At 17.3% G+C, this 22438-nt stretch overlaps 6 protein-coding genes across 6 annotated transcripts, besides 22 other annotated features; 2 read left to right on the top strand and 4 right to left on the bottom strand. All coding sequences in view use genetic code 6, as the record gives it.

Annotated features, from left to right (window-relative positions):
• Positions 1 to 68: 68 nt before the first annotated feature.
• Positions 69 to 108: a microsatellite.
• A 603-nt stretch (positions 109 to 711) lies between these two features.
• Positions 712 to 748: a microsatellite.
• A 1622-nt stretch (positions 749 to 2370) lies between these two features.
• Positions 2371 to 2418: a microsatellite.
• A 215-nt stretch (positions 2419 to 2633) lies between these two features.
• Positions 2634 to 2687: a microsatellite.
• Positions 2651 to 2684: a microsatellite.
• Positions 2677 to 2747: a microsatellite.
• Positions 2748 to 3034: 287 nt separating this feature from the next.
• IMG5_114650 (hypothetical protein) lies at positions 3035 to 6991 on the top strand (the record flags this gene model as incomplete). The annotated part of the gene is made up of 5 exons (XM_004034695.1): positions 3035 to 3243; positions 3291 to 4214; positions 4869 to 5491; positions 5595 to 6097; positions 6362 to 6991. 5 exons carry the CDS (start codon positions 3035 to 3037, stop codon positions 6989 to 6991), a joined length of 2889 nt encoding a protein of 962 aa, XP_004034743.1.
• Positions 4221 to 4260: a microsatellite.
• Positions 5153 to 5191: a microsatellite.
• Positions 5153 to 5194: a microsatellite.
• Positions 6439 to 6467: a microsatellite.
• Positions 6992 to 8204: 1213 nt separating the features above from the next.
• IMG5_114640 (voltage-gated ca2+ alpha subunit, putative) lies at positions 8205 to 9806 on the top strand (the record flags this gene model as incomplete). Its single annotated transcript, XM_004034694.1, has 3 exons — positions 8205 to 8244; positions 8486 to 8927; positions 8980 to 9806. The coding sequence occupies 3 exons, from the start codon at positions 8205 to 8207 to the stop codon at positions 9221 to 9223; spliced, it is 726 nt and encodes a 241-aa protein (XP_004034742.1). The 3' UTR covers positions 9224 to 9806.
• Positions 8284 to 8416: a microsatellite.
• Positions 8302 to 8405: a microsatellite.
• Positions 8319 to 8416: a microsatellite.
• Positions 8319 to 8425: a microsatellite.
• Positions 9259 to 10913, bottom strand: IMG5_114630 (hypothetical protein; the record flags this gene model as incomplete). The annotated part of the gene is made up of 2 exons (XM_004034693.1): positions 9259 to 9808; positions 9871 to 10913. The coding sequence occupies 2 exons, from the start codon at positions 10911 to 10913 to the stop codon at positions 9259 to 9261; spliced, it is 1593 nt and encodes a 530-aa protein (XP_004034741.1).
• Positions 10914 to 10929: 16 nt separating this feature from the next.
• Positions 10930 to 10965: a microsatellite.
• Position 10966: 1 nt separating this feature from the next.
• IMG5_114620 (methionyl-tRNA synthetase, putative) lies at positions 10967 to 13630 on the bottom strand (the record flags this gene model as incomplete). The annotated part of the gene is made up of 5 exons (XM_004034692.1): positions 10967 to 11111; positions 11160 to 11456; positions 11703 to 12253; positions 12295 to 12974; positions 13625 to 13630. 5 exons carry the CDS (start codon positions 13628 to 13630, stop codon positions 11047 to 11049), a joined length of 1599 nt encoding a protein of 532 aa, XP_004034740.1. The 3' UTR covers positions 10967 to 11046.
• Positions 11115 to 11146: a microsatellite.
• A 3280-nt stretch (positions 13631 to 16910) lies between the features above and the next one.
• Positions 16911 to 17889, bottom strand: IMG5_114610 (PX domain protein; the record flags this gene model as incomplete). Its single annotated transcript, XM_004034691.1, has 4 exons — positions 16911 to 17154; positions 17224 to 17376; positions 17439 to 17766; positions 17873 to 17889. 4 exons carry the CDS (start codon positions 17887 to 17889, stop codon positions 17038 to 17040), a joined length of 615 nt encoding a protein of 204 aa, XP_004034739.1. The 3' UTR covers positions 16911 to 17037.
• Positions 17771 to 17842: a microsatellite.
• A 1235-nt stretch (positions 17890 to 19124) lies between the features above and the next one.
• Positions 19125 to 19153: a microsatellite.
• Positions 19154 to 19601: 448 nt separating this feature from the next.
• On the bottom strand, positions 19602 to 19896 carry IMG5_114600 (hypothetical protein; the record flags this gene model as incomplete). The annotated part of the gene is made up of 2 exons (XM_004034690.1): positions 19602 to 19759; positions 19806 to 19896. 2 exons carry the CDS (start codon positions 19894 to 19896, stop codon positions 19602 to 19604), a joined length of 249 nt encoding a protein of 82 aa, XP_004034738.1.
• A 171-nt stretch (positions 19897 to 20067) lies between these two features.
• Positions 20068 to 20111: a microsatellite.
• Positions 20068 to 20117: a microsatellite.
• A 315-nt stretch (positions 20118 to 20432) lies between these two features.
• Positions 20433 to 20462: a microsatellite.
• A 1771-nt stretch (positions 20463 to 22233) lies between these two features.
• Positions 22234 to 22278: a microsatellite.
• Between the last annotated feature and the right edge of the window lie 160 nt (positions 22279 to 22438).

The raw sequence follows: 22438 nt of genomic DNA, 5'->3' as shown, positions 1-22438 counted from the left end.
TAAAACTAATAAAAAATAAGAGCTGATTAAAATTAATTTAGTTAAAAGTATAACTAAGATGGTATGTCATAATAATAATAATAGTAATAATAATAATAACAATAATAAACTTTTATTTAAAGATAAGAAACTGATATTGAAGAAGTTCAAAAAAAAAAAGAACTGGAAGAATCAGCAAAAAATAATTGGCTTTAATAAATGACTCAAAATGAAGATGATGAGAAAAAAAAAGAAAAGGAAATAAAAAAATTAGTTAATTTATTAACATTTGATAATTTTGAATCTTTAAAAATATAGTTTTATAATATTGCATGTGAATCTAATTAATCTTGTACCAAATTAATTCTTAGTTTAATGGAAAAGGCTTGTACAGAAATGAAATATACTAATTTGTATGGATAATTATGTTCTTTTTTAAATTAATAGTTAAAAGTTAGTAAATAAGAAAATAATTAGAAATAATAAGTAAGATTTAAAGATTTTCTATTAGAATAAATTTAAAATAAATTTGAAAACATCGATTAAATTTATTAAATAAGTATATTTTTTGTTTAATTTAATTTAATTTTTTGTAAAAGAAAAAGATACATCAGAAATTACTCAAGAAAAAAAAACTGAAATTTAATAATAAAGAAAAAAAAGAATTATTTTACGTATTTTTTTTGTATTAATTTGCTTTTTTTATATATATTTTATTTTATTTTATTTAAAAAAAAAAAAAAAACCTAAAAAAAAAAACAAAAAAAAAGTTGTTAAATTTATTGGAGAACTCTTTAATTAAGGTGTTATTAATAATAAAGTCCTTTGTATAGTAAATTTCGAAATGTTAAATAGATATTTCAAAATAAATAATGGAATCGAAAAACTGGATGAATTGGACGATAAATATATAAGCAAAGATGACTGCTTATAAGGAGTAGTAGAATTATTTGAAAATAGTAATAAAAAAAAATCAAATTTAAATAAAAAAAAACTATAATTTAATATAATAAAGCTGGCCCAAAATTAGAACAAAAAAAGCAGATGTAAAATCCTAACCAATGGTAGTTGATTAAATATTAAAATAAATAACAGAAAAACAAACCGTAACAGAAGAAACAATGAACTAATTCTAAGTTGATGCTATTTAAGTACCTTTTGAATCAATGATGAAAATGTAAAAAATAAAAAAAATCATTTTTTTAACAAAAAAATTAATAAGTTTAAAATGCCTTATGGAAAAAGGAAATTTATCGCATAGAATGAAAGCTTTAATATAAAACCTTCTCGAAAGATAAGAAAAATAATGGTAAGAAAGGCTTTAAGATAAAGAAAAGCCAAAAACTCTCGAATAAATCAAAAGAGAGCATGAAGAAGATTTATTATTTAGGGCATAATAAGTAGAATAATATTTATAAACTTAATAAAAACCTCAAAAATATACTGAAAGATATGAAAAAAAGCCTACTATCTTTTCATAAAAAACACAAGATAGATATAGAACGGATTCTTATTAATAATAATAATTTTAATATACAGAATAATAATTTTATGGTGAAAATAAAATAAAGAGCACAGATGAGGCATATTCAAAACTTTATGGAAAAAAATAAAAAAATAAAGACTTTTAAAATTAAATAAGTAGTATATATGCAAAAATAATAAATGAATAAGAAAAAGCAATATAAGAAATAAAAGATTTAGTAAAAATAGATATAAATTAAATTCTTTTAAATTTATTAAATTAATGTTATGTGGAAAAAATGGAAATTAATAAATAAAGAATTGAGTTTATTAAATTAGTTATTAATTAAGGTGTATTTTCCTTTTAAAATTTAATAAAAAGTTATAATGCGCTTTTTTAACTTGTGTTTAATTCAGCTTGCGATTTCCCTCATATTCATTATTGTTTGGCTTTTGTTTATTGCTCGTTTTATATTGAAAATTAGGAGGACTTAAAAATTGATTTGTTGAGAATTTAATTAGGGGAGGATGAAGATGATAATGAAGAAATCATATATTTTTTTAAAGAAATTATGAGAGCATTTTGGAAATTTTGTAAAGAAAGGGTTTGCTTTTTTTTATATTTTTATTATATATTATTTTTTAAATTTAGAATAAAGATATTAAAAATGATATACATAGTGCATTGGTTAAAAATAAAATAAATGAAAATGATATATAAAGTTTTATGAAAGAATTTGAATGATGTTTTTTTTAATAATTGTTTTATTTTTTTGGATTATAAAAATTTTTAAATATAAAATTAAAAAAAAGGAGAGAAAATAAAATTATATTATTTAAAATTTTGACTTTTTCTTTTTCTCAAGTTTTTTTTATTTTTTGTAAATTTGTTTAGAAAATTTTATTATATTAAAAATCAATATAAAAAAATAAACTATAAATATATAAATAAATATAAATATGTAAATAAATATATAAAAAAAAATATACTTTTATAAAAATATAAAAAAAAATTTAGATATTTCATAAAAAAAATGTATTGAATAATTAATAAATTATAATAAAAGAAATAGAAATGAAATTTATCTAAATAAAATTAAAATTTATTTAATTTAAAAATTATGATATTTGTAAATATAAAGATAAAATAAAAAAACACAAAAGAAATTTAAAATAAAATTATTAAAAAAATATTATAATATAATATATATATATATATATATAATATATATATATTTATATATTTATTATTATTATTACTTTTATTTTTTTTTTTATTTTTATTTTTATTTTTATTTTTATTTACGTACTATTCTTTTTATATAATTATTTTAATAATTGTTCATTTTTATTTTTAAATATTTATTTTTATATTCAATAAAATAATAATTTATATTTTTATATTAATAATAATTTTAACTAAGTTTTAATTATATATTATATATATTTTTTTAGTTGTATATAACTATTTTAATATTTTTTAATAAATAATATTTATTAATGTTATCGTTATTTATTTCTTCTTAATTTAAAATAAAATAAAAATGCTAAATAATAATGTAATTTTTTTTATATAATTATAAACACAATTATGTATTCTATACAAAATAAAATAAATAAGAATGAAGAATAATTAGATTTGTAAAACTAACCGAATTTTTATGTTCATCATAAATAATTAAAAGTAATAATTTATTTAAAAAATAAAATAATTATTTAATAGCTTGCCTAAACAAGTTTTTTTATATTTTCTGATAAAAACAAATTTCGTTATTTTTGTGTTTGGTTAAACGAATGGAAGTAATTTAACTTATAAACAAAATATTATCATAAATAAAATAAAATAGATATTTTGATAATTTTATAATAATAACTATATTATTAAATACAATTACTTTAATGTTTACAGACTATAGATATCGTTTAGGCGATGAAAAGCAATCGGAATGGCGCTAAAGTTTTTAATATTACACTGAACTAATATTTTTAATCATATTTACTCTAGAATTTTTAATAAAAACAATATCAATGTCATTTATATTATCACCAAATGCATATTTAAGAGATGTATGGAATATATTGGATTTTATTGTAGTTTTAAGTGGAATTGTGAGCTTTATTCCTGGGACTTTTAATGTAAGTGCGATTCGAACAATTAGAATTTTAAGACCTTTACGGTCTATAAATTCTATAAAGGGAATGAAAATTTTAGTCGCAAGTTTAATCGAGAGTCTTCCTGCATTGGGGAATGTCGTTCTTTTTTTAGTCTTTTTGATTATAATGTTTGGGATTCTAGCTTTATAACTTTTTAGTGGGGTTTTCGAATATAGATGTAGGATTGGATAAGCCCCGGATAATGGATTTTGGCCTGCAGATGATAGTATTAGAAGATTATGTAATTTTTCAAGAAATAATTGCCCTTAGGAAAGGTTTTGTGGAAGTATGGGCGATTTTGGGTTACCTTAAAATATAAAAGAGAATTATTTAGATGAGTTTAATTATGGTTACACAAATTTTGATAATATTTTGATAGCAATATTTTCAATTTTTTAAAGCTTGACAACTGAAGGGTGGTCTAAAATAGTACTTATTTTAATATATGCATAAGAACCATGGATTGTTTATTCGTATTTTATTTTGTTAATATTAATAGGATCGTTTTTTGTGGTAAATTTAATTCTGGCAGTTATAAACGATAGTTTTGTTAATGAAGAATAAAAAATTAAAGAAAAATATTTAGCTTAAGAAAGAAAAAAATTAAGAAAAGAAAAGTATAATTTTTATAAATTTATATATTTTTTTTTTATATATATATATATTAATTAATTTATATATACATGTAAATATTTATTTAAAATTTATTTTTATAATTTATATTTAAATATCTTTACATTTTTTTATAGGGTTGTAAATTTATTTATTAATACACTTTTGAATAGAAAAAATAGTTCTTTTTATAAATTAAATGATTAATAAAATTAATTATAAATACTAGAAAATGAAAAAGTAAAAGAGGAAAATAAGATAAATAAAGAAACAGATAAAATAAAAATTATTTAATATTATAAAAAATGTGACGAATAATCTAAAAGTTAGATATTAATAAAATCTTAAACTTAAAATTATACAGAAAATAATACTTTGTTTATTCAAAAAATAAAAAAGTTAAAAAGTAAATACATAAAATAAGCCAAAAATAATATTAATAATATGACTTATTCATTTAAAAAAGCGGAATCTTAAACAAATATAATAAATTAAACTGATTAGTAGATTTCATTATTAGTTTATGAGAAAAATATTAATTAATAAAACTATATAGTTGACTCTTAATAGAATATATACATAAAAAACTTTTTAAAAGATGATATTAATGATGATTTTAACTTCCTAAATTCCCAAAAAGGACTTTTAAATAATACTAGCAATTAAAAGCATCGAAAATACTTTTCAGAAATGATGATGAAAACAAATTTTACTGAAAATCAAAATTCTGTAAAGTTATAAATATATAAAGAAATTTAAAACAACGAAAATGAAAAAAAACAAGAAATTTAAAAAGTTTAAAAAGATATTTAATATTTCAGGTTTGTAAAAATAAGTAGTTAATATATGAAAAAATAAAAAGCTTATAGAAGATTTTAAGAAATTGTATAAAAAGTTATTGAATTAAATAAATATAAAGAAAATTTAAATATATGGAAAGAAGAAATAAAAAAAAAATAAAAAATAAAAATAAAAACAAAAAATACTTTATAGTTTTTACAAAACAAAATAAGGAATTTAGCTGAATCTCGTGTTTTTTTAATTTTTACGACTCTTGTAATTATTGCAAATACAATCGTTTTATCTTTAGATAAATATCCAATAGATAATGCATATGAAAATAGATTAGAATTATTTAATATTATATTTACGTATATATTTGCATATGAAATGTGTATTAAAATTATTGCTTTTGGATTAAAAGGATATTTTAAAGATAGTTTTAATATTTTCGATTGTATTTTAGTGTTTTTGTCTGTTATAGAAATAATTTTTTAATAAAGTTCTTTGAATAAAAAGGTTTTTTTTTTTGTTTATTATATAAATTAAATACTTTATTTTTTTTCATTAACAACAAAAAAATATGTTTTGATAGATATAAATAGGCGGTTTATTTGTAACAATAGCAGGTTTTAGATCTTTAAGGCTTTTTAGAATAATAAAATTGATAAAAAGATTAGAAAACTTAAGGTTTTTATTAATTTCTATAGGGAAAACTTTACAATAAATAAATAACTTTTTAGTTTTAGTGATACTTTTTATTATAGTTTCTAGTCTTTTAGGTATGGAATTTTTTGCGTATAAAATTCGATTTAAAGACGATTTAGTGAATTTGGAAGATGGTGAATCTCCTGATGTAAATTTTGATAATTTCTAGAATGCTTTTGTATGTATTTTTATTTTATTAATTAATGAAAATTGGAATTAGATATTATATTATCATTTGAGGGCTTTTGGAGATTGGTCACCTTCTATATTTTTTATTACAGTTATTATTGTAGGCAATTTTATCTTACTTAAGCTTTTTTTGGCAATTCTTATTAATTAATTTTCATAAAATAATAACTAGTAATTATTAATTAAAAATTAGAATAATAATAATAATAAGGTTTTTTGTTTGTAAAATAAATAGAAATCTTTGAGTAAATCGTTTGAAAGTTTTTTTCTCAAAAATTCGAAGAAAAAAAATAATGATTTAAAAATGTTTATTTCTCTTTAAAATATTTCCTATTGTTAATCAATTATGAATTTAAAACCAATAAAAATTAAAGATAGTTTATTAAAAACAATACATAATAAATAAATTCTATAAAATATGTAAAGCTTCGAATAAGAAACTCCCTAAAAATAGGAAGAAAATTCACAATAGTAGAAGAAAATTTCCAAAAATAAGTTGAATCTCCCAAAAAATATTAAAAAAATATTATTAATTCATTAAAGTAAATCTAAATATATATATATATATATATATATATATAAATAAATTAAAAAAAGTAATTCAAGTATATTTAATAAGAATTAAAATAAATAAAGTCGTTTTAAATCAAATCTCGATTAAAATCAAATCCAAAAAATTCATTTATAAGGAAAGTCCTTAAACATATTTACTGAAAAAAGTAAACTTCGCATAATCTTATCACAAGTTTTATTCAATAAAAATTTCGAATACTGTTCAATAATAATAATTATAATAAGCTCCATAATCTTATGTATAGATGAACCTTTATAAGACCCCACAAGTCAAAAAGCCTTATTATTAAATATAATAGATATTATAATAACGAGTATATTTTTAACGGAATGTTTTATAAAGATAATAGTTTTCGGTTTTTTTTTAAATGGCAAAGATTCTTATATAAGAAATATAAATAATTTATTGGGATTTTATAATTGTAGTATTATCTTTGGCTGGTTTTTTCGAAGAAACAGGAAATTTACAAAAAGTGAAGGTTATAAGGCTTTTTAGAGTGGTAAGACCTTTAAGAATTATTTAAAAGAATGAAGGACTAAAAATAGCTATAAATTCTTTAATTTTTAGTATACCTTAAATGTTGAATTTAATAGTTTTGAGTATGGTTTGTTATTTACTTTTTGGAATTTTTGGGATTAATTTTTTCAAAGGGACTTTCTTTTATTGTTTTGGGGTAGATTGGGTTGAAGATAAGTGGGAGTGTATGGATTATGGAGGTGATTGGATAAATAATTTATATAATTTTGATGATATTGGCGAAGCTTTTATTTCCCTTTTTGTACTTTCAACCACTGAAGGATGGGTAGACATGATGATGAGTGGAACTAGTGCAAGAGGAGTGGATTTAAATCCGAAAAGAAAGACAAATCAAATATGGGTTTTATACTATATGTTATTTACAGTGGTTGGAAATTTTATTATTAGTAATTTGTTTGTTGGTATTATTGTTTCAGCGTTTAATTAGGAAAAGAAAAGACTAGGAGGTTATTCGATTTTGACTAAGGCTTAATAAGAATGGATTGATATTCGAATTAGAATTTAAAATTCGAAACCTATTATTGACAGAATAGAAATTTTTGATAAATAGAGGGTTAAAAAGATGATTTTATCGATTGTACATCATAGGCTTTTTGAACCCTTTATTTTATTATGTATTATTTTAAATACTCTCGTGTTTATGCTTAATTGGAATAGGTAAAGTGATGACTTATAGAATATCTTTAAAATTATTAATTATGTTTTCTTAAGTATCTTTACTATTGAATGTATTTTAAAAGTGTTTCTATATAAAAAACTTTATTTTAAGGATAAATGGAATACTTTTGATATTAGTATTATTTTTATTACTATTATAGGTATTTTTTTCTTTATATTAATATATATATTCATTAATTGTATTCTATTTTTTATATATATGTTTTTATTTAAAAAAAAGTTTAGGTATTATTTTAGAATAAACTAATTTATTTGATAAATTAGGGACAGCTACCTCCATTTTGAGAACTTTTAGAATTATAAGAATTTTAAGACTTGCAAAAAGGGCAAAATCTTTAAGATTAATTTTAAATACTTTTATTATTGCATTACCCGCTCTAGCAAATATCGGGTCTTTATTGTTTCTAATTTTATTTATTTTTTCTATACTTGGAATGAATTTGTTTCCTTTTATAAAATATTCAAATGAAGGAATTACTAAAGATATAAATTTTTAGAATTTTTCTTCAAGTTTTTTTACTTTATTTAAATGTTCGACTGGAGAATCTTGGAATATAGTATAAACAGATGTAATACGTGACATAATGCCTAATAATGTATGTTTTGAGATAAATAATTATAATGATTATATAAAATATGGTTAATATATATTATATAAATATATTATATATATATATTTATAAATATTTATATATATTAAAATATTTTTAATATATATATTAATATATATATTAATATATAAAATTATATCTATTTATTTATTTTAATCATTATATTTTTATTTATCTATTTTATTTATAAATATTAAAGGTTTAAATGGTTGTGGATCCAAGGTTGGATATATTTATTTTGTGTTTTTTTATTTGATTTTTAGTATGATTCTTGTTAATCTTTTCATTGCGGTTGTTTTAGAAGTTTTTGAGAAAATAATGTACGAGGAAAACTCCCATTTAAAACCTGGACAAATAGACGATTTTATATACTAATGGCAAAAAATAGATAAAAAAGCGACCCTTTTTATACAAGCTGAGTAGATATTTGAATTATTAAATAAAGTTGAATAACCTTTGGGTTGGAAAGATGTTAAATTAAATGAAAACTAGAAAAAAGTAATTGTTGGAAATTTAGGAATTTCTCTTTATATGCATTAATATAAATAAAATACTATAAAGTTTTATTTTTATTTTTATGATGTACTTTTAGCTATTACTAAAAAGTTTATTATGGATAAAATTCAAAACGAAGATGAAAAGTATTAAATTTTATATATTTTTTATTGTGTTATAATATATTATTATTTATAGATTAGAAAGTGAGAATAAAGGACATTATGTAAAATAAATAATGCAAAACTATAAAAATAAACTAAAAAAGAATTTAAAATAAAAAATTATTACATAATATGATTCGTCATATTTAGTAGCCGTTTTGATAATAAAAAAGGCATTACGAAAATACAGAATAAGGAAATAATAATTAAATTTATAAAGTGATACTTAAGAGAATTAAGATGATTTTAATTTAGTAAATAGAAAAAATGCAAATTGAACAATTTTATAAATATATTATTTTATAATAAAAATTCAATATTATTTAGGAGATTTTGGTGTAAATTCTCTTAAAAATTACGCTAAAGATACTCTTTGTGTATAATTACTTTAAAAAAATCTTCTAAAAAAATACTGAAAATCATTTTCAGGTATTTATATTCCTTCTTTTTCTATAAAATTTTAAATATCAAATTAATTTAAAAAACCTTTTTTTTCAAAATCAATTAAATAAAAAATATCCTTTAATTTATTTTTTTTAAAAAAAATCTGTTTCAGTCCTTCTATAGCACATTCATTTTCAATAATAGTGCATAAAAATTAAATAAAAATTTGTCTACTCTATTAACAGAATATATCTTATTATAAAAATTATAAATCATATCTTATATCTTCCACTAAAGGAGTATTTAAACCGAAAAAAATATCATTAAATTCCCCAAAAGTCAAAAAGCCGTCATTATCTTTATCGAATCTTCTAATAAATAAATACAAATCGTGTTTTTGAGGATATAATTCGATTTTTTCGAAAAAAATCTTAATTTCATTTACACTTATTTTACCTTTTCCATCTATATCGAATAATCTTTTATTTTATTTTAAAAAAAAATAAAATAAAAAAATCATAAAAATTTTATTTATATTTACCTAAATGCTTTTAGAGTATTAAATTAAGGAAAATTTAGTAATTTTTTTTTGATATATTCATGTTCTTTTTCTAGATTTATAATTTGTAAAATAATTTAAGAAAATTTTCTTTAAGATTCTTCAATTATTATATTTGATTTTTTATTTAAATTTTTAGTTTATTTTAGATTCCTTTTTTAATGATTTTATATAGAAATTAACGTTCTTTAATTAAAAAAAATAGCTTTAGTTTATTCTGAATGATTTTATAATTAGAAAGTATAAGTAAGTAAATTTTCCTTATTTTTTTTTTCTAATAAAAAGGCATTTTTTTCAAATAGTGTTTTTTATTTTTTTTCATTGTTTTTTTCAAAAAAATATAAAAATTACAGAAAATCCTACTTTTATATTTATTAGGTTTTTACAAGCTTTTTTTAATATAAATTTATATAATTTATTATATCTCTTTCATTTATATTATATATAATCCCTTTATTTTATAAATATTTTTTTAAATTTTCGACATTTATACAACCACAATTTAATGTATCTATTACATAAAATAGTATTTCTGGGTTATCTTTTAATTCAAAGTTCTCTAAAAGAATTTTTTTTTGTTAATTAAGTCTCTATAAAGCTAATATTTCTACTTCAAATAGTCTTGAAAGGGCAAGTTCGACATCAGAAGGTAACATTTAGTATTTTTAAATATCAATAACTTTTCTGTTTTCAACTATTTGTGTTAATTAAGGATTCTCAGAAGGCATTATAGCTTCTTTAAAATCTTAGTATGACCAAAAAAGATCATTATTTTAATCATAAAGATACATATATTATTTAATTTAATCTTATATATAAAATAAACCATTATTTGTCATGAACTCTTATATATTGGCTATTGAAATGTAATTTTATTCTAGTCTATCAAGCCTTTTAAATAATGTTTAAGGAATACAATACGGATTTTATGCTAATTAATAACGAAAATTGTTAATTTTTTAAGTTTCATCATTAATTTATAGAAGTAGATTTATAAATAATTCTTATGTATTTTTTGAGATCATTTTTATTTTTAAAAAGAAATAAAATTTTATTTTTAAATAAAGTTTTTTTTTTTATATATATATATTATTATTATTTTTTGTTAAAAAAAATATAATATTTATATTTAAAAAGTTATTTATTTAAATATATTTATCATTTTTTCTATATTTATTAGCCACTAAATCTTTTTTTGAATTCTTCAATTTCACAATCTTCCACTAAAAAATGAAAAATGAAAATGAAAAATAAAAATATAAAAAAAATACATTTTCTAAAAACAGGAATAGGTTCATTTAAATGTTATTCAGCAGGAACTAAACTTAAAATACCTTTAATAGGATCATCTTCTTTCAAAATATGTTAAAGAATACGCTCATCGAATTCATTTCTTTATTCAAATCCGAGCATGAAGTTTATTTTGGCACTTAAAGTAGGCATAAAAGGCTCAAAAAGAGCTGATAAAAATCTAATAGCATTAGTTAAAATAAATACAATAGTTAAATATCTTCCATTTTCTTAATTAATTTTATTCCAAGGTTCATTTTTTTACATATAGCAATTACCTTTATTTATAATTTTTTATTTAATACATATATAAAAAAATATACATTCTGAAGAAATCTACATAACTAATTTTAAAGCACTTTTAATCTCTACTTTTTCAAAACAATCAATATATTCTTTAAATAGTTTCCAGATTTAATCAAGCCATTTTTTATCTTCATTATTTATATCATTTAAATTTGCTTTTGGAACTTTTTTATCAAATTTCGAATAGGCAAATTTAAGTGTTCTTTATATTAAATTACCAATATTCGGTAATAATTCATTATTGTTTTTTGCTTAAAAATCGTTCCATTAAAATGTTGTATCACTCTATTCTGGTCTATTAATAAGTAAATAATACCTCCAAATTTCAACTGAAATTCCACTATTTTACGCATCATCCCCGAATACACCTGTTCCTAGTCTTTTTGAGAACTTACCATCTTCATAATTTAAAAACTCACAGGAGGACATATTATGTAATAAAGTCCAGTTTTATTTTGTGCCTAAAAGAGTTCCAGGGAACATTACACAATGGAAAGGAATATTATCTTTTCCTATAAACTAATATAATTTTACGTTTTCAGGATTTTTCCACCATTTTTCCCATTCGTCAACTAAATTTGCGGTTATAGAGGGATATCCTAAAGGAGCATCAAACCATACATACATTACTTTATTTTCCCAACCAGGTAAAGGGACAGGAGTTCCCCATTTTAAATCTCTGGTTATACAACGATTTTTTAAACCATTTTTTATCCATTGTTTTGATGTTTTTATTGCATTTTCAGACCATCCGCCTTCTTTTGAACGCCTTTATATATATATTTTAATTATATATTAATTAATTTTTACGTATCAATAAAATTATCGATTTATTATTCTAATTAAGGTAAATCTAAAAAACAATGTTTTGTTTCTACAATATTTGAAGGCTTTTTGCAAATAGTACATTTGGCATCAATAAGTTCTGTAGGATTTATTAATTTGCCACATTTGTCACATTAATCACCATGACAATCATCATGTTTACATAAAGGACAAGTTCCATTTACATATCTATCAGCAAGGAAACTCTTACAGGAAGCACAATAAGATTATTTCATAGTATCTTCAAGTATATATTTATTATTATAAAGATTCAAGAAGACATCTTAGGATATTTTAGTGTGTTTTTCGGTTGTTGTTCTACCGAATATATCGAAATCTAATTCGAACCATTAATAAACGTCTCTTTAAATTTTAAAATATTTATCACAAATTTACTGAGGAGTTAATCCTTCTTATAAAGCTTTCATTTCAGTAGCAGTTCCATATTCATCAGTTCCGCAGATATAGATAGTATTGTAACCTCTTAATCTACAGTATCTGGCAAAAACATCACCACTTAAAACACAGCCGATTATAGTTCCCAAATGAGGAGCATTATTTACATAAGGAAGTGCAGAAGTAATCAAAATGTTCCTTTCTCCATCTTTTGGAAGAACAGGTTGTCCTTTATTCAATCTATCAAATCTTAAAGAGTTAAATTTCGCCTTATATATAGGATCTATTGTATCTATTTTGGGAGCTATAGGAGCTTTTTTTTATTCTTCTTTTTTTCTGGTTTGTGGGCTTTTTGAGGTTTTTCTTTTTATTCTTTGGGTTATTAAGACTATTTTTATTCTTTTTATTAGTCTTCTTGTTTTTAGACTTTTAGGAATTTTTTAACTTCCTTTTGTTTTATTTAAGATTCGGCTGAAGATAGTACTTAATCAAATTTATTTGAACATTCTTTATACCATTTTTGGATATTTGTATAGTTTTATATTTAATCGGAAGAGTGTTTTTTTATTCTACAATAAGCTAATATATCAAGTTCTCCTGCATTTTAACCGCTTATATATAGTCTATGGGAAAGTAGAGAATTTAATTTTGTTAAAGACTAATGAGTTATGGTTTTATTATTCTTTTTTTTTTTTTTTTAGTTAAAAATATTTATTATTTTTATTTTTTTTACTTCTAATTGGTTACATATAAAATAAAAATCGGAAAATAATGGGCAGTTTAATGTAATATTTAACATATATTGATATATAGCTGATAGACCATAGATAATTTCTCCGTTTTATTATTTTAAATGCTCAAGCGGAATTTCTAAATCTTTTTTATTTTATTTTATTTAATTTTAGTTATTTTTAGTTACTTTCATCTTTGAAAAATTATATTTATTTTTAAGAATGGAATAATGTCGATGAAGCTATCAGAGCTTGTATTTTTGTTGTATATTTGGGGAATGAAATTTCCATTTATTTATTAGTATTTTTTAATAAAAAATATTATTATTACTATTACTAAAAAAATATAAAATAAAAAAGATTTTTTTTTTATGTATATCATATCAAATTATTTAATTTACATATAAAAGTATGCGTTTTTTTTTTTTTGTAAAAAAATAAAATATTTAATACATCTATATATTTTAATATAGTTTTATTTTCATCAAATAATTTATAAAATACGAATTTTTAATAATATTTTAAAATAAAGAAAATATTATATTTTTTTTTATATCTTTATATATTTTAATATGTTAATTTTACAATAATTTAAATAATAAAAAATGCCTATAATAGAAAACTGAATTTTTAATTTTCGGGAAATCACAGGAAAATAACTTGAATAATTTACAAGCATTTTTACCAAAATATTTTTATTTCTCTTTTTAAATTTTCTAAACTTTCGTTGATTTTTTAATGAATTTTCAATAATAGATTCGAAATTAATAATAGAATGTCATTAAAATATATACTTTTCAAAAACTATTATTTTTTTCTTGAAACTCCATGCTCAATAATATATAATCTAAATTAAAATCTTCTAATATTAAATAAAATTATTTTTATAAATGTATATGCTTTAAAATCTTCGAGAAGTTTTTTTTATATCTCACCTTTTATTTTTGTTATTATCATACTTAGTATATTATACATATTTATGAAAAATAATACTTTTAATGAATTTTTTTAGAGAAGATCTTATGTATTTAAAAAAGGTAACAAATGAAAATATTCTTTAAAAAAAGTGCAATATTCAATATTGTCATTTGTTTGTTGGTAATCCCTAAAAGTGCTTCTTGTTTATCATATTTCTGTTTCTTTTAAAATTTATTTTATTATTTTTACTTAGAGAAACATTAAAAGTTTTTATTAACGAAAGTCTTTGATCTTCTGGAGTCCAAAAAAAATGGGGAATTAATCAAAAATGTTGTAGAATTTCATGACATAAATTTACTGTTTTTTATTAAGAGATTATTCCTGAAAATCTATCATCAAGAAATTAATATAATTCAATAGAATCCGTAAATTATTTATTGTTTATAATATGATATATTAATTAGAAATCTTCTTTTGGGTTACAAAAATAGTATTCAGTCTATTATTCTAATTATTTTCGGGGTTTTTAAATTTTTTGGGATTGTATTTATATACTAAGAATGTAATAAACTAACATTTTTTAAATATCTATTAAAATAATTTAAGTATGTATGATCAGGTTTTCCCAATTTGGTCATACTATTTTTTTTTTGTTTCCTATTATTTATTAAATATGATAAGCTATTTTTTATAGGGGAAGAGTTTATTAAAGGTAAATGCTTTATTTTTATTTGTAATTTAATTTTTAATAATAATTATTTTCAATGTTTTTTTTTTTTTTTTCAATAAAAATTTATAATAACTTAATATAATATTTAAATTATATTTTAATTATTAAATAATTAAAAAATTTATGAAATTCTTTTATTTTTAAAAAATTTACCAAGTTTTAACTTTTTATGAAAAATAAATATAAATAAATTTGATAATTAATTATAAACACTTTATAAATTTTATATATTCTAAATAATAAAATTAATAATATTACATTTTATTATTTATTTAATCCCTAGATTAAATATTTTTTTGTTTAAAATATTAAATTAAATTTTATGATTAGGAAGGAGATAATTATTTTTTATTCATATTTATTTTATTTTAATATTTAATATAATTCTTTTATTTATTATTTTAGATGCTATTTATTGTTATATAGATCTTTATTTTTTAGATAGAATAAATTAATTAGTTTATATTTTGTCTATTATTATTATTTTTGGTTATTTTACTAAAAAAGTTTATAGACTTTAAATATTTTTTTTTAATTTATAATTTTTTAAAAAAATTATATTAATTTTATTAAACTAATTTATTTTATATAAAGGTTTATAGTTTTTTTCATAACCATTATTTAAATAAATTGTTTTTTTTTTTTTCGTTTAATAAATAGTACTACCACCTTAAAATTTATTATTTAGAATAATTATTAGAAAAAATTATTAAATTACTATTCTTATTAATAATTTCTAGTAAAAAATTATTTAATTATTCATCACTTTAAATAATTAATATAAGTTATAAATTCTTGCTATATTTAATTTAAATAATCTTTTCTCATTATTCTTGTTTATTTTCAAATATGAAAAAAAATATTTGTTTAAAGAATAGATAGTTTTTCTGGATTCTCTTATTTTTTTTTCTATTGATTTTTAAACTTTTATGGCTAGTATATATTATTTTTCTTATATATGGAAATTTTTTATAATACTTCTATATAGAATTCCATTAATTATTTTAATCCCTAATTAATGAATTTTTCATATTAGAAAATGAAAATTAGGCGCTTGTATACATTCCATATAGATTATTGAATCTTATTTAATTTATATCTTTTTTTTATAATAAATTATAAATATATCGTTTAAATATAAAGAGTTTTGATACTAAATTTTGTTAAATATTTAAATAAAATTTGTATTTAATATTTTTAAATTATACCAATGATAGTTATTAAAAGGTTTTAATTTTATATAAATGTATTCTTTATATTAAATTTCATTTGTTTTATTTGAAAACGATTATTTATAAATTAAATATTATAATATTGCTATATAAATGATCTTGAAATAAAGTTTAGTTAATATATTCGTAGAATTGTCATAAATCTATCAAAATTTGAATAATACCTAAAATAATATGGATTATAAACTTTTATATATAAGTAACAAAAACATATACGATTTATATATTGATTTAGGCTTTTAATTTAATTAGTTTATTGAATTAAAAATAAAATAAATGACAAATATCAATACAAATCCACCTAATTATGATTTAAAAACAAATTAATATAAAAACCTATTGGAATTCTAAATAAATATATTTTAATAATATATGTCTTATATATAAGATATAATTTTTTATTTTAATTTATTATTTAATGTTAAAAAATATAGAAAAAAAAATATATATATTTATAATAAATAACACATATAAAAATAAAAAATATTATACTTATATAAATTATAATATCATAATATTTATATTTAATTGTTTAAAATTTAATAAATTAATCATATTGTATTAAATTTATAAATATTAATTTTTTATAAAAGAAAAAAAATGTATTAAATAATAGATTGTTTAAAAGTTATTAATAAATATATAATAGCATATAATATTCTTTTTATTTTATTCATTAGGAAACATTTTATTCTTTCTTTTATAGATTGTATACTTTTCATCAAATTTGTTTCTGGCTTTTTAACAATTAGTTACTTAATGTTAATTAATCTTTAGTTAATTTTAATTATTATAATCCAAAATCTATACTCATTAAATCCGCCCAAATTAAATGCATCTAAATATAAAGTTAAAAAGGATATAAATATTAAAGTTAATTTTAAAAAGAATTAAAAAAAATGATTACTTCACTAATATAATTACATTATATTTTTCCGAAATTACAAAAATGGTTAGAATAATCTTTTATTTTTTCATAAAAAGTTTTTTTTATTTCATTTTCTGTATAATTATTATAAAAACCAAATATTTTTTCTAAATTTTATTCTTCTTCTGTTTCCTATTTTTGTTTTTTGTTTTTTTTTTTGTTAATTATAATTATATTTTATTAAAAAAAAAAACATTCGGAAGCATATAATTAAAGGCTAAATTTTTATCTTAAAGTAATTTTTATAATTATTATTTATCAATTGTATTATTATTAATTTACCATTTATTAATATCTTTATAATAGAATAGTTTTTCTTTTTTATTTAATAATTTTTATTATATATAAAAATAATCTTTTTATGACTAATTTCTTTAATTTATTAACTAAAAATAAATAATATTAATATTTTAAGAATGAAAATTATTTACGTTTTTCATTTATATAATTTCCTTATTATAAAATTTAAACCATATTGAAAAGTTATCTTATATTAATTATATTTATCCATTAAAATTATTACTAAATATATATATATATATATATATATATATATATATATATATATATATATATATATATATATATATATATATATTATTATTATTTTTTAAGAAAATTAATAAACCCCCAAGTAATAATCATTTTATTAAATTTTAATATATTGATTCTAAATACATATTCTTTTTTTATTATTATTATTTTTATTTTAATTTAGAAATTAAACTAAAATAAATTAAAATACATTATAATATTAAGATTAATTATAATTAGATGTATATTATTGTAATTAAGTAAAATTATCTCCAATATTAAAAAGAGTACTTGATATTTAATCAAAATCAACAATTAATTATTTGAAAGATTCTCTTAATTTTTTATATATTTTTTCTGAATTATTTAAATATTATTCAGTATTTTTAATAAATTCATCAGTTTATGAATTAATATGATAATCTCCCTTTTTTATTTTTTTAAAAAAATAAGATAAGATAAATACAAATCCATTTAAAGTTTATATTTAATAATATTTAGTAGGCTTTTATATCTTTTCAGATTTTTTTTTATTTAATTGAATTCCTTTTCATTTTTTTCTTATAAAAAATACTCTAAATATTAACAACATTTTATTTCTTCTATACATAAAAGTTTATTCAAAAACATTTACAAAAAAGCCATTCTTTTATTTTAAGATTATGGTTATAAAAGTTTTCTCGAATTTTTTTTTGGAATGGGAGGTATCTTTTTTAATTATATTTATTTCTTTTTTTTTAAAAAAAAAAAAATTGTTTTATTTATTTACACATAATTAAGGAAATAATCTTTATAAAATATCAGAAATCCATTAAAAATCTTTAAATTTTCTCTTTACTATCCAGTTTGTATTTATTGTTTATATTGTATATAGTATATATTATTTTTTAAATAGGCCAGCATCCAATTTTTCATAACTTTTTTGTTAACAAAAGATTTTTTTATTAAAATAAACTTAATAATATTTTCTTTTTAATAAAATATACTTTAAAATTTAACATTCAATATTTTCTTTTTCAAATAATGTATTTGTATTTATTTTTTAACATGAAAATTAATAACTTTATATATTTTTTTCAATTTTTATTTCTTCTTAATTATTCGTTTTTTCATGTTCTTTTTATTATTAATTTTCTAGATTTTAAGTCTCATTATTTGCCATTTATATATTGTTTTATGTTTAAAATAGTTATGGTTATATATCGCCTAATTAAAATTATTCTGTTTAATAATCTTATTGTAATGAAAATCTTAAATTAGTTAGAAGTTCATTTAATCTTTAATAATCGAAATTGCCTTATTTGACATCTTTTTAAAATGATTATACTAACTTTTATTTTTCATTATTTTTTTTTTTTTTTTTTTTTTTTTTTTTAATACAAATTTTGTTTCTTCAAAAGAAATAACATCTAGCCAATCATCTCCGACTTTTTTTATTTTAATTTTTAAAGAATTCTATTTTTTTTACAATTATTTGTTGAATTTTAAACATATTTTATAAAGTATTCATAATCATATAATTTATTTATTATGTTTTCTTCAATATATTATTATTTTTCCATTTTTTTAATTTTTTGTTAATAGTATATTTATTTATTTATACACAAAATTAAAATTAATTTTATATATTTTTTATATTTATTAAATTAAAAAAAATTCTTAAATATCTTTATATTAGGTTATGATAATATAGAAAAAAAAAAAAAATGACATAAAAAATGAAAATTATACTTAATAAAACTATATATTAAAAAGCATAATTTAAATTATTATATTATACATAATTTATAAAAAATAAAAGGTATTAAAATAAACAAAAAAAATCATTTATCAGCCTTAAATGAAATTGTTTATTTCCAATTGTCAACTTTGTTTAAATCATATTTTAAAAGATCTTCTAATTTAATAAATTCTAAGGCTTTTAAATGTGTGGCATTTAAATTTACATAAGGGGCAACTCCAGCCTCAAAAGCTTCCAACCCTTTTATTTTATTATAAAAAATAAAAAAATATAATTATAAAAATACATCTTAAAGCACATAAACACCAACAATCGCCATCTTTTAAACCTGGAAAATTGTGTTCAGCGATTGGTGTAATTAAATCATTTCCTTTCATTTTGGAAAATTAAAGAAATTTATCATTTACTTTTACACATATAACATGTCTTCCTTAATCAAATTAATTTGTATGACAAAAACCGTTTCTAAAAAATCCTGTTTTTGGGCTATTACAACATAATTCTAAAGGTTTTTATAAAACGTTTAATGCTTATTTAAATTACATATGTATTTTTTATTTTGTATATTTTTATTTTGTATATTTTTTATTTTTTATTTAAATTAATTTTTTTTCAATAATATAATGGGAAATCTTTAAAAAAATTTTATGGAAAATTAATTATATATTAATCAAATTTTCCTTGTTTTTATTCATGAATTTATTGTCCGTATTTAAAATTATTTTATTTTATATCTTTTTCTTGTATTTAATGTTATTTTTATTAATATTCAATTGAATTTGTATTTTGAGAAAAAAATTAGTCATCTTTTTTTAAAAAGGAATTATTTGTTAAATTTTCATTATAAATATTTTGTTCATCTTATTAATTTATGATTTAAGAATTTTTATTAATATAATTAAATATTTCATCAATATTGTCTTATGGATATATTTCTTATGGACTTTTAATTAAACTTTATTTATTTACAGATTAAAAAGATTATTTTTTTCGTTTTAAAATGAATATTATTTTATATTAGATATACTATTATTCGATTGAATTTGATTTTCTTAATTTTATTATTCGAATAAATTAATAATTTTCAAAACATCATTTTTATCATTATAGTAATTATTATCTTAAAACTTATAAGAAATGGAAGTTTATTTATTTTTAACGATTTCTAAAACTTTATTTTTTCTTATTTTCTTTAATGCAAATTCATCTTTAAATCTAACGGAATTTCTTCGCCTTCTTATTAAAAATAAAAAAAGTAATTTTTTCTAAAATATTATTATATTTTTCATCTTCTTCTTTTTAAACTTCTTTTATTTCATTTTAGTCTTTTTATTTTTCTAAAAGGATAAATTTTATTAAATTTTTTAATTTTTTATTGTTTTCTTCAAATTTATCTTATATTTTTTTAATAATTTTTATTTAAAAATCAAACAATAAATTCATTTATGCTTGTTTTTTATCATATAAGTTTTTTTTTCTTAACAATGTGTTATTTTTTCTTTGATTTTTTAAAATATTTCTTTTTCAATTTCATATTTTTTTATTTTATTTTTATTCCTTATTCCAATATTTACATTTTCAATTTTTGTTAGGGATTTAATTAATATTTTTCTTATATTTTTTTATAAATTTTAATATTATTTAAACTTCGTTTTCAAAATAATTTTATTTGTACAAAAAATCTCCTATATCTAAAATACAAAACTTGTGTTATTTAAATTCTTCCTTATCTTTAATAAAAAAATTATAAAAAAAAATTAAAACAAGATGCTTTTCTTCATGAATTTATTAAATATTTTATAAAAGAATTTCAAATTCTTGCAAAGAATTATATTTATATAGGTTTTTTTCAAGAATTTTATAAAAAAATCGCTATTAAATTAATAAAGAATCTCTTTAAGATATTTTTTCATTTAATTTTTATTAAATAAGTTCATAAATATAATTTATTTTTAGAGATTATATTAAAATTTAATTTTCAAGTAATTAAATACTTTCTTATAGTAATTAAATTTCTTTATATGTATTATTTTTTATTAAAATAATTTTTTTTTTCTTCTAAAAAATCCTCTATTTCTAAAATATAAATATCTTCTTTTTTTCTTTTAATTCTAATAAATAATCCATACAAATTTATTCTTATTCTTATTATAAATTAACTTATTATTTTAAGTTTTAATATTTTTCCTTTTATATATTTAAAAAAATATTAAATAGAAAAAAAAAATAGAAAGATGTACAAGAACATATATATATTAAGAAAATATAATAAAAAATTTTAAATATAAATATATATTTATTTATATTTATAAATATATATTTTTTTTTAAAATATTCAAATATTTTTTTTTTATTTTATACTTTAAATTATTCTTAATAAATATTTAAAGTATAATTTCTTTATTAAAGTGCATTATGACTTAATATATAATAAACTTTTTAGTTTTCTTATTAATATTATTAAAATTTATCTATAAATTTTTGCATATTTATTATATTTTAATTAATTTTGTTTTATAATTCAAAAGATACTTTTTTTATTAATTATATATTTTTTATTCCTATTTATATTAAAAATTCTTTGAAATATTGCAAATTTAACATTTTTGTATTTATTTATATTTCTTTTTTTTATATATATATATTCCAAATATCAATTAAAGTATATTATTCATTTAATATTATATCATTCTATTCTATTTAATTTTTCTAATTTTAAATTATTATATATAAATGAAATTAATAATATAATTTAAATTTATATTTATATTTATTAACATGAATATTTTTTTATATATAAATTTATTTTTATAACTTCATTTGTTTTCTCAATATATTCTTTCATTTGTCTTTTTTTAAATTTTAAACTTTTTAATTTATTCTTTTTCAATTTCAAATTCTTTTAATTTTTTTTTAAAT

This window comes from Ichthyophthirius multifiliis (assembly GCF_000220395.1).
Source record: "Ichthyophthirius multifiliis unplaced genomic scaffold scaff_1120509250935, whole genome shotgun sequence".
NCBI classification, from domain to species: domain Eukaryota; phylum Ciliophora; class Oligohymenophorea; order Hymenostomatida; genus Ichthyophthirius; species Ichthyophthirius multifiliis.
Note: the sequence above shows the minus strand (reverse complement) of the source record. Positions and strands in the feature narration are given on the sequence as shown.